We start from the raw sequence: 17,413 nt of genomic DNA, 5'->3' as shown, positions 1-17,413 counted from the left end.
AAGGGTTTGATTTTGTCCCTAAAGTGCTAGGTAGACATATCAATATCTGTACTGTACTGAGAGGCCTCCACCTCAGGTCCACCTGACCAAGATGCAAGCAGTAAAACTCTACCCCATTCATTGACATCCCCTCCCTTTTTCTCTATAATTAAGCTGAGCTAGGAACATGTCTGGTAGTTCCATGGCCAAAGAATCCAGCTCTCCAAGCTAGCTATAATAAGGAAGCAATAAATGCTGCAGGTCAGTCTTGGGAAAATGGTAAAGAATCAACACTTTGGTGGGATGGGATAGGATATGCCCCATTCATAGAGTACTGGCTGTTGTGGATACCACATCCCAGGCCCCTGCTACTGTTGTGTATAGGAACAAAGCAGGAGAGTCCAGAGAGAATGACTGGGCAAGGTTGCCAGAAGCCCAAGAGACCTAGGGAGGGAGCAGAACAAGTTAGAAATCTGTGGAGCAATCTCATTAGTCTCCTGCTCTCCTTATCTCTTTAAAAAAAACAACAACAACATAGTTTAGGTCAATGGTTGAAACATTAGAAACAGTAGAAATACATCACTTAGCTAGGTTGATGATAGTTCTACCCTGTTCTATCTTGGTGAGACCATTCCTCATGAAGCTGGGTTCAGCTTTAAGCCCCACATTCTCTAGAGAAACACAAAGTGGTACGTTCCAGAGAGGAAATGTAATTTTTAGACCTCTTCAGGGCTATCACAAGGCAGAGAAAGCAGATGAAGTCTGTGTGGCCCATGGAACAGATCTAAGACCCATGAGTAGCTACTACAGGGAGACAGAAGGTTTTTCTTTACATTGAGCTCCAATCTACCAGTCATAGCTGCAATACACATTGGGCAGTAGTAAGCTCTCTGACACTGTAAATATGTGAGCAAAGGTGACACAAACATTTGTTGGGGATATTACAAAAGGAACTCAAACATGGATTGGAGGACTTGGAAGGGAAGTTGGACTAGATAACCTTGAAGATAACTAAGCTGACTGGTTTGATAGCAGTGTTAGATTTCACCTACATGTTGTTCACATTTTCTTAGGTAGATGTAGGGAAGGGGGAGTCAGAGGGCCTGGACAATATCTTAGCTGCAGAAATATGGAAAAGGGTTTTAAAAGGTAGTTGGTTAGTTGAAAAGTTGGAATCTATCCACTCTCCTGCCTCATATTGTCTCATGCTACTTAAGCCTCTGAGAAAGTAACATTGGCTATAGAATGGTCACAATGATAAAGTTAGACAAACTCTGGAATGGAGCCCCCAAACTGGGCTCTAGCTTAATTCTACCATTGATTTGCTCTGTGACTTTGAGCAAATCATTTTCCCTCTCTGTCTCAGTTCCTATCTCTATAAAACAAGGCTAACAAACCCTGACCTGCTTACCACAAAGGGGTGTTAGATCAGACAAGTGTAGTCAATATGTAGGGGTATATAAATTGGACTGGGGCTGGGGAAGGAAAGAAAATTAACATGATTTAAATATTTCTAATGCATCAGGCACTATAAAAGACGCTTGCACATACATTTCTTACTCAACCCTTATAAGAACTTATGAGGTGAGTAGTACTCTACTTTTTATGGTTTAAAGACCTGGGGCTCAGAGAGGTAAAAAGATTTACAGAAGGTTCACATAGCTATTAAGGAACAGAGGTAGATTTCAGGCTGCCAGATGGCAAGGCTTACATATTTTCCCATTGTGTCATGGTGCTTGTACACATGAGCAGAGATAACTGAATATGACTATTAGACAGTGAGGCCCTGAGAAAGCTTGTAAAAGACCAGGATAGAAAGACCAGCATCATGTCAACCTGGCTACTTCCTTGACAATTGTAGGCCCAGAAATGTGATATTACCTGACAGACTCCAAAGATTAGCATAGCCACTGTTGCCCCTCCAGTGTTTCTAGCTTTCTCTTCCTCTACCCCTAGCCCTACTGAACAACAGTATTCCAGAGGAAAATTCCTTGGGGGTGGTCCCCAGTTTCTGGTCTTTCTGTCCCACCTTTCCAGCTCACCTCACTAGAGTTAAGGGCTGGGGACTTCAAAGGGCATATTGAACTCCAGTCTGTCTTCAGAGTTTTCAGCTGTGTCCCCCCTCAAGGTCTCAGCTCCAGTATAGGAGGCTGAACTGGAAAACGTTTGCAGGTCTAGCTCTGTGCATTCGATGGGGGTGTGGACCCAGTGGGAGTGGCTCTCTGAGGCACAGGAGGCCATGGTAAAAGACTCCTGTGTGGGAAAGCCACAAGTTGAACTGCAGTCATCATCCAGGATGGGGTTAAGTGGCTGGGTCTCAAAGATGCTTTCATTCAGTGGGGACTCAGGACTGGTCTCCTGGCCAGGTGGCATGGTGAAGAGAGATTCCTCTTCTGCTGCCTCATCAGCCTCAAACTGCAGCGAACCTCCTGCAACTTGAAGCAGAAAGCCACTGGGTCAACCAAAGGCAGGAGCTCCTTTCAGTGGAGCACCTGGTTCTGAGTACAAGATGGGCAGGGTCCGGGAAGTAGTGCTCCCCTTCCCCTCCCTGGAGATCTAAGGACCTAGCACCAGGCTGAGGTGATACAGTTGGGAAACACACTTACACTGGGGTATCAAATTGAGGCTACCTAGTGGTAGATCAAGAAAAAGGGTCAATTTCTCCAGAGAAAGAGAAACCCTTTGTGGGCAGCAGGATTTTGACCCTCTTCTTCCATGATCTTCATCCCTTGGTGTTATGCCTGTGTGTTATGTTGTGTCATATGGCAAGAGGCACATTGCAAATGGAATTAAGATTATGGACCTTAAAATAGTGATATTATCTTGTATTACCCAGGTGGCCCCAATGTCATTACATGTGCTCTTAAAAGCAGAAGAATAAAAGCAGAAGAGTCAGAAAGAATATCAGAGAGACGTGACATGAACTAGTTTTGAAAATGAAAAGGGGTCATAAGCCAAAGAATGCGAATGGTCTCTAGAAACTGTAAATGGCCCTCAACTGACAGACAGCATGGAAATGGGACCTCATCCCTATAACTGCAAGTAACTGAATTCTTCCATCTTTCTGAATGAACAAGGAAATGGATTCTCTCCTCCAGTTTCCAGAAAGGAACACAGTCCTGTGAACACCTTGAGTTTGGCCTTCTAAGACTCTAAGAAGAGATCCAGCTAAGCCTACAAAGCTTCTGATCTATGGAAATGGTGAGATAATAAATGAGTTTTGTTTTAAGCCATTAAATTTGTGGTAATTTGTTACAGCAGTGATAGAAAAGTAGTACATGCTTCATGCATAAGTCTGATACAGCATCAGGTTATAAACTAAGAGCCCACAGGATGTGTATTTGTTTGACCCTCTGCATTGTGGTTGTTTTATTTATTTATTTATTTATTTTCTCATTCATTCATTTATTCATTCATTCAGTATGTATGTATGTATGTATGTATTTTGTTATTAGAATTCATCATCAGAGCTTAAAACTATCATACAGAAATTCAGATTTCTGGATTCTTCTGAAAATTCAGAAGATCTTAAAACATTGAATATTCCCCCATGGTAAAATAAAGAGAAAGAGAAAGAAAGAAAGAAAGAAAGAAAGAAAGAAAGAAAGAAAAAGGAAGGAAGGAAGAAAGAAAGAAAGAAAGAAAAAAGGAAAGAAGGATGGAAGGAAGGAAGAGAGGAAGGAAAGAAAGAATGAACCACCTGGAGCTGAGTAGCAGATTCCCCTTTGGACAGGAGATCAACTAACTCTTTAGTTTGCCATAGTCCCTACTCCTCTCTATTACACCATATATTGGATCTAATTCACACATTAATTTCCCCATATGACTCCAGTATGCATGTTAGTCAGTGACTCCTGATAAACACCCTCTCCAAATGGAAAAAAAAAAATCTTATCCTCTTTCTCCTTTGGAGACCCTGAGGGAGCTACCTGCCTTCATATCCCCAGAGAAGGGTACTTCATTATTATCTTGAAGAGAGGGGAGGAGCAGAGACGGGTTACCCATTTCTCCTTTCCTGAGGCAAGAGGAGGGACAAAAGCAACTCTCAGATGTTGCCTCATCTTCATCTTTTTGGGCTGTGGGGACCAAATTCTTCACTGCCCATGTTTCATGCCCATGCCCAGGGACTGGGCAACAGCTTTCTTATTTAAGAAACTGGTTCCAAAGTCAGAAACAAGATGGTCCACCCTGAACCACAATGTTCCATGATCCACCAAATAGTAGAGGAGAAAGAAGCAGAGCTTGAGAGGGGTCATAAAGGGATAACAGTGTTCCCTTTGTGTCCCTGTAGCCCATGAAATGCTAGATTCACCACTACTTAAGCCAAACCTATACGCTAGGCCTTTTATAGATTATCTGGCATGGCCTAAAGCCAAACTTACCCAAGGAGGTCTATGTAAAAGAGATTTTCCCACATAGAGGGAAGTTAAAAAAGTGATATTGTTTTGGGCCCAGTATCCAGTGGGCTGAAGAGGAGTCTGAGCACCAGTGTATCTAAGAAACTTTATCCTCCCCCTTTCTTACTAAATAAACTCTATTCACTAGCCTGGATTCCTGTTTAGGTGTCTCTGCCTAGCTCTCAGTAACTCAATGACACTAAAGCTGCACTGAACCTTAGTACTCTGGGCTCCTGCTTTAACCCCTTGCTTATTGCTGGCCAGCCCATCATCCTATCTCCTCCCATCTTTACCTTCAGTGACCTGGACTTTCTGTCCCATATTTTTGGCTAATGGCTAGAGTTGTGCTGAAATCAGATCACAATGGTACTCCTGACTTTAAATATGACCTTCCATCTGCAATTTCCATGGCAATCTCCTATGGGCTGGGCCTGACCTCTTTGGGTGTCAGTGTTGTCTGGGGGAAAATGTCTGTGTCCACCAACTCCTCTGGAAACTGGGCTCTCAGTTACCCACATTTGGGATATTACTATACTGGTAACTGTTGCCCAAGACCTCACCCACTTTTATTACAGTCATGTCTCAAAACCAGCCATTCATCCTCCATTCCTGACAAGCTCCAGAATCTGTACATATAAGTAGAAATGAAGAATTAGAAAAGAACTTAGAAACCAACTAATCCAACACCAACTCTCATTTTAAAGATTGGGGATAAAGAGGCCCAAAGAAGCTAGATGACTTGTCTAAAGTTGCATAGTTATGTATAGGTTGATTTAGAACCTAGGTATCCAGATTCCTTCCCCAAGGGAAGGAATCTTTCTCATGATGTTGTGTTCCTTTATGAACCCCTGTACCTTAATGAATCAGGTTCCATAAACTTGCAGGGTTGGCCTCAGTTGTCTCTGAAGCCCCATGCTTTCTATTGCCACCCACAGATAGTCCACCACTGAAGTTTTTCAACACTGTAGGGAAGGCCCATTAACTCTCAACCCCAGAAAATTCCTCTCTTCTGCTAATCAGAGCCTTGCTCCCAATACATGTAATATGTGAAGCAGCTACCCTTACCACGATGGCAATGTCTGTTGAAGAACTGCTTGCAGTAGAGGAAGAAGAGCCCCAGGAAGGCCAGGGTAAACACCACGAGCAGACTGCTCATCAGTGCAACAAGTGTGGCCTCCTGAGGGGGCACTGTGGGTACATCTGCTTTCACTAAGCTCAACTGGAAGGCACCTGTGAGACAAGAAAGTGGGGGAAGTCAGTCACTGTGGGCAGTCAATAGTCACCCTGACGCTGGGCCTGAACTTCCTTAGGCCATTATCCTCTTCCTAGGACCTTCCCCAGTTAGGACTGCTAAGCTGGTTTTAATTCTTTGTAGAGAAGGCAGAAACATAAAGAACAAAATGGAAGAACTTGCATATACTGTTGGTATGGTATAAGTTAATATAATTATTTGAAGATACACATATTTTATGGTCTTTCCATGTCACATCTAGTTATATAACCTAGAAAACTGGAAACAAACTAAAATGTTCATCAGTAAGGTACAGGATAAATAAATCATGTAATGATATAATATTATTATATAACTTAAAATAAAAGACCTGTATGGATCAATATAAATAATCCAGAAGGGAAAAGGCAAATTGGGGAAAGTGAGTAACTTGAAGTAATTTATATAAAACATCTATCACCAAAAAATACAAGTATTAAAACATGGGTGGAGGGTTTGGTAGAATCATAGTGCTCACCAATTATCCACATGCTTCCCTGCATTTCCTATACACCCTTGTAGTTAGGCCATCAGAGTACTTCTGGTCAATGGACCATGAGTGAAAGTAATGTGTGTCCCTTACAGACTGAAGTAGTTAAAAACCACTATGTCTCTTCCATATCTTCTTTGTTCCATCAACCTAGGAGCCACATGGTCTAGATGGTATAGTCACAAGATGGAGAAATGTCTTTGTATAGTGAAAAATAAGCTTTTGTTGTATTAAGTCACTGAGATTTAGGGGTTTGTTACTGTAGCATAGCCTACCAACAGGATGCATACAATTTTATGACAGTGGTTGCCTCTGGGGAAATAGAGAGAGAATGAAATTCAGAGAGGATTCAAAAGGGAATTCTATAGGGGTGCTTGGGTGGCTCAGTCAGTTAAGCATCTACCTTTGGCTCCGGTCATGATCCCAGGGTCCTGGGATTGAGCCCTGCTTTGAGCTCCCTGCTCAGAGGGGAGTCTGCTTCTCCCTCTCTCTCTGCCCCTCCTTCATGATCTCTCTCTCTGTCTCTCAAATAAATAAACAAAATCTTTAGAAAAAAAGGAATTCTATTAAACCTGTGGAATCTTTGTTCTTTTTAAGAAAATCTGAAGTAAATATGCAAAATGTTAAAATTTATTAATTTTGGATGTTGTACAACTAACCTTTTTTTATAAAGATTTTATTTATTTATTTTTGAGAGAGAGAACACGAGCAGGGGATAGGGGCAGAGGGAGAAGCAGACTCCCTGCTGAGCAGGGAGCCTGACGTGGGACTCGATCCCAGGACCCCGGGATCACGACCTGAGCCAAAGGTAGATGTTTAACCAACTGAGCCACCCAGGTGTCCGCAACTAACCATTTTTATATTTTTCTTCATTTTAAATATTTCTACATATTTGAAGTATTTCATAATATAAAAATATCAATAATTTTAAAAGAGTGAGTATATATAGAGATGGTAAATAGATAAAAATGATAGATAGACAGAAAAATGGATAGTGGTATGGGCATAGACTAGATCCTAGTACTTCATTCAGGCTTTTACTATTCCTAAGCAATAGAGACTCTTTTAAACCTCATATTATCATCATCATTATCATCTATAAATGCACAAATATTATAATTTATAGTGTTTTCTAAATCTATTAATTCATTAGACCTAGACAGCCATCTCATAAGGTATGAAGAATGGTGATTATCATGACTTAAATTCTTTTCAGATGATGTAAAGAGGGTTAGGCAGATAATGTATTGTGAAATAAGAAATCAAATCTAACTGTTTCCCTTGCCAATCTGCTCTACAGGAAGGAGTACAGGGAGTAGGGGAAATCTTTACTACCCTATTTTGCTACCACTCAATGGGTTGGAGGAAAACAAGAGAAGAGAACTGGATACACACACTGAACCTCAGAGGTGGGTGTCTGTCTTGTGCATGGGATGCACTCTTGGTCCTGCAGTCCTCCAATACGTGTCTTTCGGTAGAATCTATGGTCAGAGCAATAAGGAATGGCAAGGTAATAAAATAAGCAATGCACGTGAGGTGGTCCTTACTGAGACCATAAGCAACTTCTAAAAGTCTTGCCCTCCTGGAAGCCAGCACCCATCTGCAATCCTCATGAATGCTCTGCCTCTATGTCTGATTCTGAATCAGAGTCCCAGATGTTCCACCTCCTTCCCCATTCACCATACCCGATAGCTAAAATGGGAATTAGTCTTACAAGAGAGGGGAGAAGTGCTTCATAATCTACAGTGAGATTTATTTTGAATCTTGGGCCTTGGCTTAAGCATGCCAGCATGATGAAAAAGTTGTTAAGTATTCATCTGTGGCTGACCATGTGCTAGGCACTTTGTAGGCGGATCATGAGAAGACACTGCTTCTCTCTCATGGGAGCTTAAGCTCATCATGATACGGACAGTTAGAATACTTCAACTAGACTCTGAGAGGTAAGGATGAAAAAGACCTCCAAGGAATATAAAAGGTCTAGGAAAGCTTGGTCTCACACAGCAGGCTCACCTAGGCAGACAGTCCCCACAGACAGCATTAGAGGTAGCTGTGCAGTTGGCCTTCTGGATACGATTGATGACAGCACAGGTGATGCAAGTCTGACATCTATGGTGGCCCCAGCTGCTTTTGAATCTGCGGGGAGGGCAGGCTGTGCAGTATGCATCCCCACCTTCTCCATAACCACAATCCTGCAGAGAGATGGGGATCACTAACATTGCTCAACAGAAACTTGGAGAGAGGATCAGCTATGGGACAAATGGACATCATATAAGTAATGTTTTACAAACTGCAAGTTGCAACACATTTATGAATCATAAAATAAATTTACTAGTTTGAGATCAGCACTGAAATTGAAAAACAAAACAAAATAATGATATAAATATCAGAGTGCTTATACTAATGCTAAGTATTAGTCAGCATAGGCTAGGTTATGCTAAGGCAAAAAGCAAATTCCAAATCTCAGTGTCTTAAAAGAACAAAAGCTTAGTTCTCACTCACCCTATTTGCTTACCAGAGGTCTAGTAGGAGTTATGTTTTACATTATTCTCACTGGGCTACACGAGGTGGCAGAGGTTTTATCTTTGTGTGGCCATGATTGGAGCATCAGGGAAAAGAGAACTTTGTGAATTGCCATGGCTCTTACTTTCTTCCAGAAATGATCCATTTCACTTTGCTCACATGTCTTTGACCACACATATCATCTGATTATTAGTAACTACACAAGTAAAAGAAAATGCAATTCCACAATGTTCTAGAAGGTGGGGAGATGGAAATATTTAACAAATAGCTGTAATCACTACCAATACTGCAATATTATATTGTAAAACTTTTACAGATAAAATATATGCAAGTATGTGTTAGGTTGTGATAAAAAAAAATGTATTCCTTACTCTTGGTAATGGTAAAAAAATGTTTGAATGCCAATGATATAGAGGAGAGATGAGTGATCCAGCTCTTTCTTAGCTCAGGTCTAATATTGACTTAATGTGACTCTAGCCAGCCCCTCTCCATTTCTGAGCATCAAAAGCCCCAACATCTGAAGAGGCTGAAGTAGATAGTCTCTAAATATTCTTCCAACTCTGACATTCTAACTTAGGTACAAGGCACCTGCCTGATATATCATAGCTTTTTCTCAAAATACAACTCTAGTTATCAGGGGATATTAACTATTTGCTAGTTGTGGCAGAATTCGGCTGATTGTCAAACTAAACCTCCTTTCTTCCTGAGAATACCACTAGCCAACATTCTCTAACCCCACTGTAGTTAGGGGGGTCCAGGTGCCTAATTTCTAGCTAATGGAACATGGATAAAATGATGCATGCCTCTCTCAGGCCTGGCCCCAAGAAAACTGCCTGTTGGTTTTTTTTTTCTTTTGTACTTATTTTATATTTAAAACTGCTTTAATTTTATTTATACTGTGATTTTCTGGTACACAGTAACACCCAGAGAAATGCTGAAATCAATATATTAAAAATGACAGGACATCAGGAAAATGGAGGAGGTGGCAGCTCCAAGCCTTCATTTCCTCATAGTAACAGAAAAGCATGCAGAGGGGCACCTGGGTAGCTCAGTTGGTTGAGCGTCCAGCTCTTGATTTCAGTTCAGGTCATGATCTCAGGGTCCCAGGATTGAGCCCCACATCAGGCTCCATGCTCAGCAGGGTGTCTGCTTGAGGATTTCTCTACCTCTCCCTCTGCCCCTCCCCCTGCCCATGTGCTCTCTCTCTCTCTCTCCTTCTCAAATAAATAAATAATTCCTAAAAAAAGAAAAGTATGCAGAAATTGTCAGAATCAAAGTTGTCAGAACTCTGGGAAACAAAGATTTACAGTGATTAAGCAAATGCTGAACCAAGAAAAAGACAACTTGAAAATGAAAGGAAAGTTTTATGCCATTTTTGTTTGCCTTTACTACACAAGTCTCCTGAGCAGCACCAGCCCTGAAGTGGAGGCAATCTTAAAGTGGCAGCAGCCTGTGTTCTTAGTGGGAGGGCTTCATCCCTAGTTCCAGAGTGAATTGAGCAAAACTTATTAATAAATTATTGTGTATGACTGTTCTAACCTGTCTGTTGGCTACCTGAAAGACTGGTATGAAGTGTTCACTTCTGTTTCATTCAGTTCAGAATTCAGACTGGAAAAGGGGCGGGCATTTATTTAAAAAAATGCTGCAAAGCAAACTAACAAACCACGGATATCTGGGGCAAGAAATTATGAACAAAGAAACATGATAGACTTCCTAATCTTGGAAGGGTTAGAAAAAATGAGAGAAATGTGTTGGGAAATGAAAAGATTCAGAAGCACCCATATATATGGGGGAATTTAGAAAGGCACATGCATTCCTAGGTCAAGAGACATGCTTATAAAAGGAGAAGACCCAAAGCTTACACATTGGGCTGATCCATAGGCTGAGTGCCAAGTTTGGCTAATTGTTGAAGGAGTGCTTCAGCACAGACCCAATCTGCAAAGGCTGGGAAAGGTGCGTGGGTTTATTTTATTTTATTTTTATTTTTTTAAATTTCTGGCACTCAAGGAAAACTCTATCAAAATATTAGTGGGGCACCTGGATGGCTCAGTCCATTAAGCATCTGCCTTCGGCTCAGGTCATGATCTCAGGATCCTGGGATCCAGCCCCACATAGGGATCCATGCTCGGCAGGGAGTCTGCTTCTCCCTCTCCCTCTGCCCCTCCCCCCCTGCATGCTCTCCCTCTCAAATAAATAAATAAATTAATTAAATAAATAAATAAAAATATTAGCTAACCATGATCTAAATGAACACAGACTAAATGACCACCTATGGGAAAGAATACAGTGTTTGAAAAAAGATTTTGGAAAAACACCTAAATAAATGAACTAATATAGCTTTTAATAAATACAATTTTTTAAAAAAGCTAAATGTGAGGAAGGAAAAAAAAAACCTGATTAACGCCACATTATAATGATTAGTTTTGAACAAAAAAGTGACAAAGCACATAAAGAAACAGGAATGTATGGCTCATTTAAAGAAACAAATAAAATTGATGGAAAGTATTTGTGAGGAAGTCCAGACATTGGACTTACTAGACAAAGAGTAGAAGACTAAAATCTTAAATATATTCAAAGAAAAACATGAACTAAAAAAATCAGAAATAAGTGTATGAACAAAATGGTAATATCAAAATTATAAAAAGAAACCAAACAGAAATCCTGGATCTGAAAAGTAAACTAACTGAATGAAAAAAATCACTACAAGAGTTAAATAGCAGCTCTCAACAGGTAGAAAAATGAATGAGCAAACTTGAGGACAGTTGAAATTATCAAGTGTGAGGAACAGAAATACAAAAGGAATGAAGAGAGTAAACAAAACCTAAGAGACACCAACAAGTGGACTAACAAACAATTGGGATTCCCAGAAGGAAAAGAGAGAAATAAAAAAGCAGAAACAATATTTGAAGAAATAGTGGCTAAAAACTTACCAAATTTGATGAAAGACATTAATAAACACATCCACAATGCTCAATGAACTTTAAGTAGGAAAAATTCAGAGACCCATAATAAGACATATTACAAATAAGATGTACAGAGCCAAAGACAAAGAAAAAATCTTGATGCAACAGGTGATATAGAAGATAAAATTATGGAAAATAATGAAGCTGAAAATGAAAGGGAAAGAAAACTATTAGATCATGCATGTAGCCTTAGGAAACTCAGTGAGTCCATAAAGCAAAATAATATCCATATCACAGGAGCCCCAGAATAAGAGTGGGGGAAAAGGGGCATAAGGTTTATTTGAACAAATTATAGCTGAGAACTTCCCTAATCTGGGGAAGGAAATACACATTCAATTCCAAGAAGCACAGAGAACTCACCTCAAAATCAACAAAAACAAGTCAACACCAAGACATATCATAGTGAAACTTGCAAAATACAAGGGTAAAAAGAGAATTCTGAAAGCAGCTAGGGAAAAGGATCTTTTTTTTTTTTTAATTATTGTGTTCAGTTAGCCAACATTAGTTTTTGATGTCGTGGGAAAAACGTCCTTAACTTACAAGTGTAGACACATAAGGTAGCAGCAGACCTGTCTGTTGAAACTTGGCAGGCCAGAAGAGAGTGGAAGGAAATATTCAACATGCTACAAGGAAAAATATGCAGCCAAGAATACTTTAACCCCCAAGGCTGTCATTCAGTATAGAAGGAGAGATATAGTTTCCAAGCAAAACTAAAGAAGTTCATGAACACTAAACCAGTTCGGCAAGAAATATTAAAGGGGACCATTTGACAGGGAAAGAGAGACCAAAAGCAACAAAGACTAGACAGAAACAGAGACTTTACAGGTAATAGTGCCAGTAATACACTGGCACTAAATTCATATATATCAATAATTATTCCGAATGTAAATGGAATAAATTATCCAATCAAAAGGCATAAGATATCAGAATGAATAAAAAAAAAGACCCATCAATATGCCACTTATGAAAGACTCATTTTAGATACAAAGACACCTCCAGTTTGAAAGTGAGGGGGTGGAGAATCATTTACCATGCTAATGAACATCAAAAGAAAGCTGGAGTACCCATACTTATATCAGTCAAACCAGATTTTCAAACAAAGACCATAACAAGAGATGAAGAAGGGCACTATATCATAGTAAAGGGGTCCATTCAGCAAGAACATCTAACAATTTTAAATATTTATGCTAACTTGGGAGCAGCCAAATATATAAATCAATTAATAAAATACTTAACCTGATTGATAATAATACAATAATAGTAGGGGACTTTAGCACCCCACTCACATCAATGGACAGATCATCTAAGCAGAAGATCAACAAGGAAACTAGGGTCTACCTGACACACTGAACCAGATGGACTTAACAGATATATTCAGAGCATTTCATCCAAAAGCAGCAGACTACATGCTCTTTTTGAATGTACATGGAATATTCTCCAGAATAGATCATGGACAGGTTCACAAATCAGGCTTCAACCACTACAAAAAGACTTGAGATCATACCATGCATATTTTCCGACCACAGTGCTATGAAATTTGAAGTCAACCACAAGAAAATATTTGGAACAACCACAAACACATGGAGGTTAAAAATCATCCCGCTAAAGAATGAATGGGTTAACAGGAAATTAAAGAAGAATGAAAAATACATGGAAGCAACTGAAAATGAAAACATGACAGTTCAGAACCTTGGAGATGCAGCAAAGGCTGTCCTAAAGGAGAGTATATAGCAATAAAAGCCTTTCTAAAAATGCAATAAAGTTCTCAAATACACAATGTAACCTTACACCTAAAGGAGCTGGAGAAAGAATAGCAAATAAAGCCTAATGTCAGCAGGAGAAGGGAAATAAAAAAGATTAAAACAGAAACCAATGACATACAAATCAATAAAACAGTAGAACAGATCAAGAAAACTAGGAGCTGGTTCTTTGAAAGAATTAATAAGACTGATAAACCTCTAGCCAGACTTATCAAAATGAAAAGACAAAGTATTGAAATAAATAAAATCATGAATGAAAGAGGAGACATCATGAACAATGCCATAGAAATACAAATAACTATAAGAGAATATTATTAGCAATTGTATGCAAACAAATTAGGTGATCTGGAAGAAATGGATAAATTTCTAGAAACATATAAACTACCAAAACTGAATCAGGAAGAAATAGAAAGTCTGAACAGACACATAATCAGCAAAGAAATTGAATCAGTTAAAAAAAAAAATTCCCAATAAAGGAGAGTCGAGGGCCTGATGGCTTCTAAGGGGAAACCCATCAAACAGTTGAAGAAGAGTTAGTATCTATTCTTCTCAAATTGTCCCAAAAAATGGAAATGGAAGGAAAACTTCTAAACTCATTCTATGAAGCCTGCATTACCTTGATCCCAAAACCAGATAAAGACCCACTAAAAAGGGGAATTATAGACCAATATCCCTGATAAACCTTGATGCAAAAATTCTCAGTGAGATACTAACTAATGGAATCCAAAAGTACATTAAAAGGATTATTCACCAAGACAAATGGTATTTATTCCAGGATGGCAGGAGTGTTCAATACCCCCTAAAAATCAATGTGATACATCACATTAATAAAAGAAAGGATAACAACCACATGATCCTCTCAATAGATGCAAAACATGCATTTGACAAAATACAGCATCCTTTCTTGATAAAAACCCTCAAGAAAATAGTAATAGAAGGAACATACCTCAACATCATAAAGGCCATATACAAAAGACCCACCAATAATATCATCCTTAATGGGGAAAAACTGGGAACTTTTCCCTTAAGGTCAGGAACAAGATGAGGATATCCACTCCCACCACTGTTGTTCAACATAGTATTGGAAGTCCTAGTCTCTGCAATCAGCAAAAAAAAAAAAAAAAACCACGAACAAAATGCATCCAAATCATCAAGGAAGTCAAACTTTCAGTCTTCACAGATGACATGATATTCTATGTAGAAAACCCAAAAGGTTCCACCAAAAATTTGTTAGAACTGATACAGGAATTTAGCAAAGTTGCAGGTTATAAAATCAATGCACAGAGGTCTGTTGCATTTCTGTATACCAATAATGAAGCAGCAGAAAGAGAAATCAAGGAATCAAGCCCATTTACAATTGTACCAAAAACCATAAGATAACTAGGAATAAACCTAACCAAAGAGGTAAAAGATCTGTAGTCTGGAAACTATAGAACACATATGAAAGAAATTGAGGAAGACACAAAGAGATGGAAAGCATTCTATGATCATGGATTGGAAGAACAAATATTGTTAAAATGTCTATACTTCCCAAAGCAATCTACACATTCAATGCAATCCCTATCAAAATAACACTAGCATTTTTTCACACAGCTAGATCAATGAATTCTAAAATTTGTATAGAACCAGAAAGGACCCTGAATAACCAAAATAATGTTGAAAAAGAAAACCAATGCAGGAGACATCACAATTCTGGACTTCAAGCTGTATTACAAAACTGTAATTAACAAGACAGCATGTTACTGGCACAAAAACAGACACATAGATCAATGGAACAGAATAGAGAACCCAGAAATGGACCCACAACTCTATAGTCAACTAATCTTTGACAAAGCAGGAAAGAATATCCAATGTCAAAAAGATAGTCTCTTCAACAAATGGTGTTAGGAAAATTGGACAGCAACATGCAGAAGAATGAAACTGCACCATCCCTTACACCATACACAAAAATAAATTCAAAATGGATCAAAGACCTAAATGTGAGACAGAAAGCCATCAATATCCCAGAGGAGAACACAGGCGGCAATCTCTTTGACCTCGGCTGCAGCAACTTCTTACTAGACACATCTCTGGGGGCAAGGGAAACAAAAGTGAAAATGAACTGTTGGGACTTCACCAAGATAAAAAGCTTCTGCACAGGAAAGGAAACAGTCAATAAAACTAAAAGGCAACCAAAGGAATGGGAGAAGATATTTGCAAATGACAAATCAGATAAAGGGCTAGTGTCCAAAGTAAATAGAGAATTTATCAAACTCAACGCCCCCCCCCCAAAAAAAAATCTAGTTAAGAAATGGGCAGCTGCCATGAACAGGCATTTCTCCAAAGAAGACATACAAATGGTTAACAGACACATGAAAAAAAATGTCAACATCACTCATCATGAGGGAAATACAAATCAAAACCACAATGAGATACCACCTCACACCAGTCAGAATGGCTAAAATTAACAACTCAGGAAACAACAAATGTTGACGAGGGTGCAAATAAATGGGAATCTTTTTATGGTGTTGGTAGGAATGCAAACTGGTACAGCTACTCTGGAAAACAGTGTGGAGGTTCCTTCAAAAGTTAAAAATAGAACTACCCTATGGCCCAGCAATTGTACTACTAGGTATTTACCCAAAGGATAAAAAGAGAGTGATTCAAAGGGGCATATGCATCCCAATGTTTATAGCAGCATTATCCATAATAGCCAAAATATGGAAAGAGTTTAGATGTCCATCCACTGATGAATGGATAAAGAAGAGGTGCTATATATACACATATATGATGGAATATGATGGACTATTATAAAACATATATATACCTACATATATATATATATATATATAATAGAATATTACTCAAAATCTTGCCATTTGCAATGATGTGGATGAAATCAGAGTGTATTATGCTAAGTGAAATAAATTAGTCGGAGGAAGACAAATACCATATGATTTTACTCATATGTGTAAATTTAAGAAACAAAAGAGATGAACATAGTGGAAGGGAATGAAAATTAAAATAAGATAAACACAGAGAGGGAGACAAACCATAACAGACGCTTAACTATAGGGAGCAAACTTTGGGTTGCTAGATGGGGGGTAGGTGAGGGGGTGGGCTTAATGATTGATGGGCATTAAGGCAGGCATTTGTTGTAATGAGCACTCTGTGTTATATGGAAGTGATGAATCACTAAATTCTATCCCTGAAACTAATACTACACTATTTGTTAACTAACTTAAATTTAAAAACAGTCTTAAAAAAAAAAGAAAGAAGAACATCTATATTAAGGAGGAACATATATTAATATAGGATCACTACATCAAGAAAATACAATTATGAATATATATAAACCAGACAACAGAGCCCCAAATTTGTTAAGCAACCATTGACAGAATTTAAGTGAGTGATAGCACTTCTACAAAATTATTTGGAGATTACAACACTCTACTTTCCAAAATGGTTTGCATATCTATAGAGACTAACTATAATGATATAGAGGGCTTTAAATGCCATAAACCAATTAAACCTAATTGACATATAGAACATTACAAACAATAAAGGAAGAATGTTCATTATACTCAATTGCACATGGAACATCCTGCAAAATAGACCATGTGTTTGGTTCCAAAACAAGTCTAAAAAAAACCCCAAATCATACAAACTGTCTTTTCTGACCATGATATAATAAAGCTTTAAATCAGTAACAGAAGGAAAATGGGAAAATATATACATATGAAATTAAATAACACACTCTTAAAATAACCGATGGGTCAAAGAAAAAAATCACAAGGAAAACTAGAAATTATTTAGAAATGAATGAAAATAAGAACACAATTCAAAAATATATGGGATACAGCAAATAAAGTAGTACTTAGAGGGAAGTTAAAACCAGTAAATGCCTACATTACAAAGAGAAAAAACAAGATCTCAAGTCAATAACCTAACTTTACACCTTGAAAAATTAGAAAGGTAAACCAAAAATTAGGAGAAAAAAAGGAAATTATAAAACTTAAAGTAAAGATAAATAAAATACTGTAGAAGAACTATAT

General features: G+C 38.5%; 1 protein-coding gene across 18 annotated transcripts in view; it reads right to left on the bottom strand.

Annotated features, from left to right (window-relative positions):
* Positions 1 to 311: 311 nt before the first annotated feature.
* Positions 312 to 17,413, bottom strand: part of EDA2R (ectodysplasin A2 receptor) — a 62,008-nt gene continuing 44,906 nt past the window's right edge. For 8 of the 18 annotated variants that reach the window (XM_081808754.1, XM_081808760.1, XM_081808761.1 and 5 more), the window contains 4 exons: positions 8,147 to 8,325; positions 7,532 to 7,617; positions 5,442 to 5,606; positions 437 to 2,414 (listed from right to left, as the gene is read on the bottom strand). In XM_081808754.1, coding sequence (XP_081664880.1) covers positions 2,032 to 2,414; positions 5,442 to 5,606; positions 7,532 to 7,617; positions 8,147 to 8,325 — 813 coding nt within the window. In that variant the 3' untranslated portion in view covers positions 437 to 2,031. The other 10 variants (XM_081808763.1, XM_081808764.1, XM_081808768.1 and 7 more) reach the window with 3 other exon arrangements.

The sequence above is a fragment of the Leptonychotes weddellii genome, chromosome X (genome assembly GCF_054177405.1).
Source record: "Leptonychotes weddellii isolate Sample4059 chromosome X, ASM5417740v2, whole genome shotgun sequence".
Classification (NCBI taxonomy): Eukaryota; Metazoa; Chordata; class Mammalia; order Carnivora; family Phocidae; genus Leptonychotes; species Leptonychotes weddellii.
Note: the sequence above shows the minus strand (reverse complement) of the source record. Positions and strands in the feature narration are given on the sequence as shown.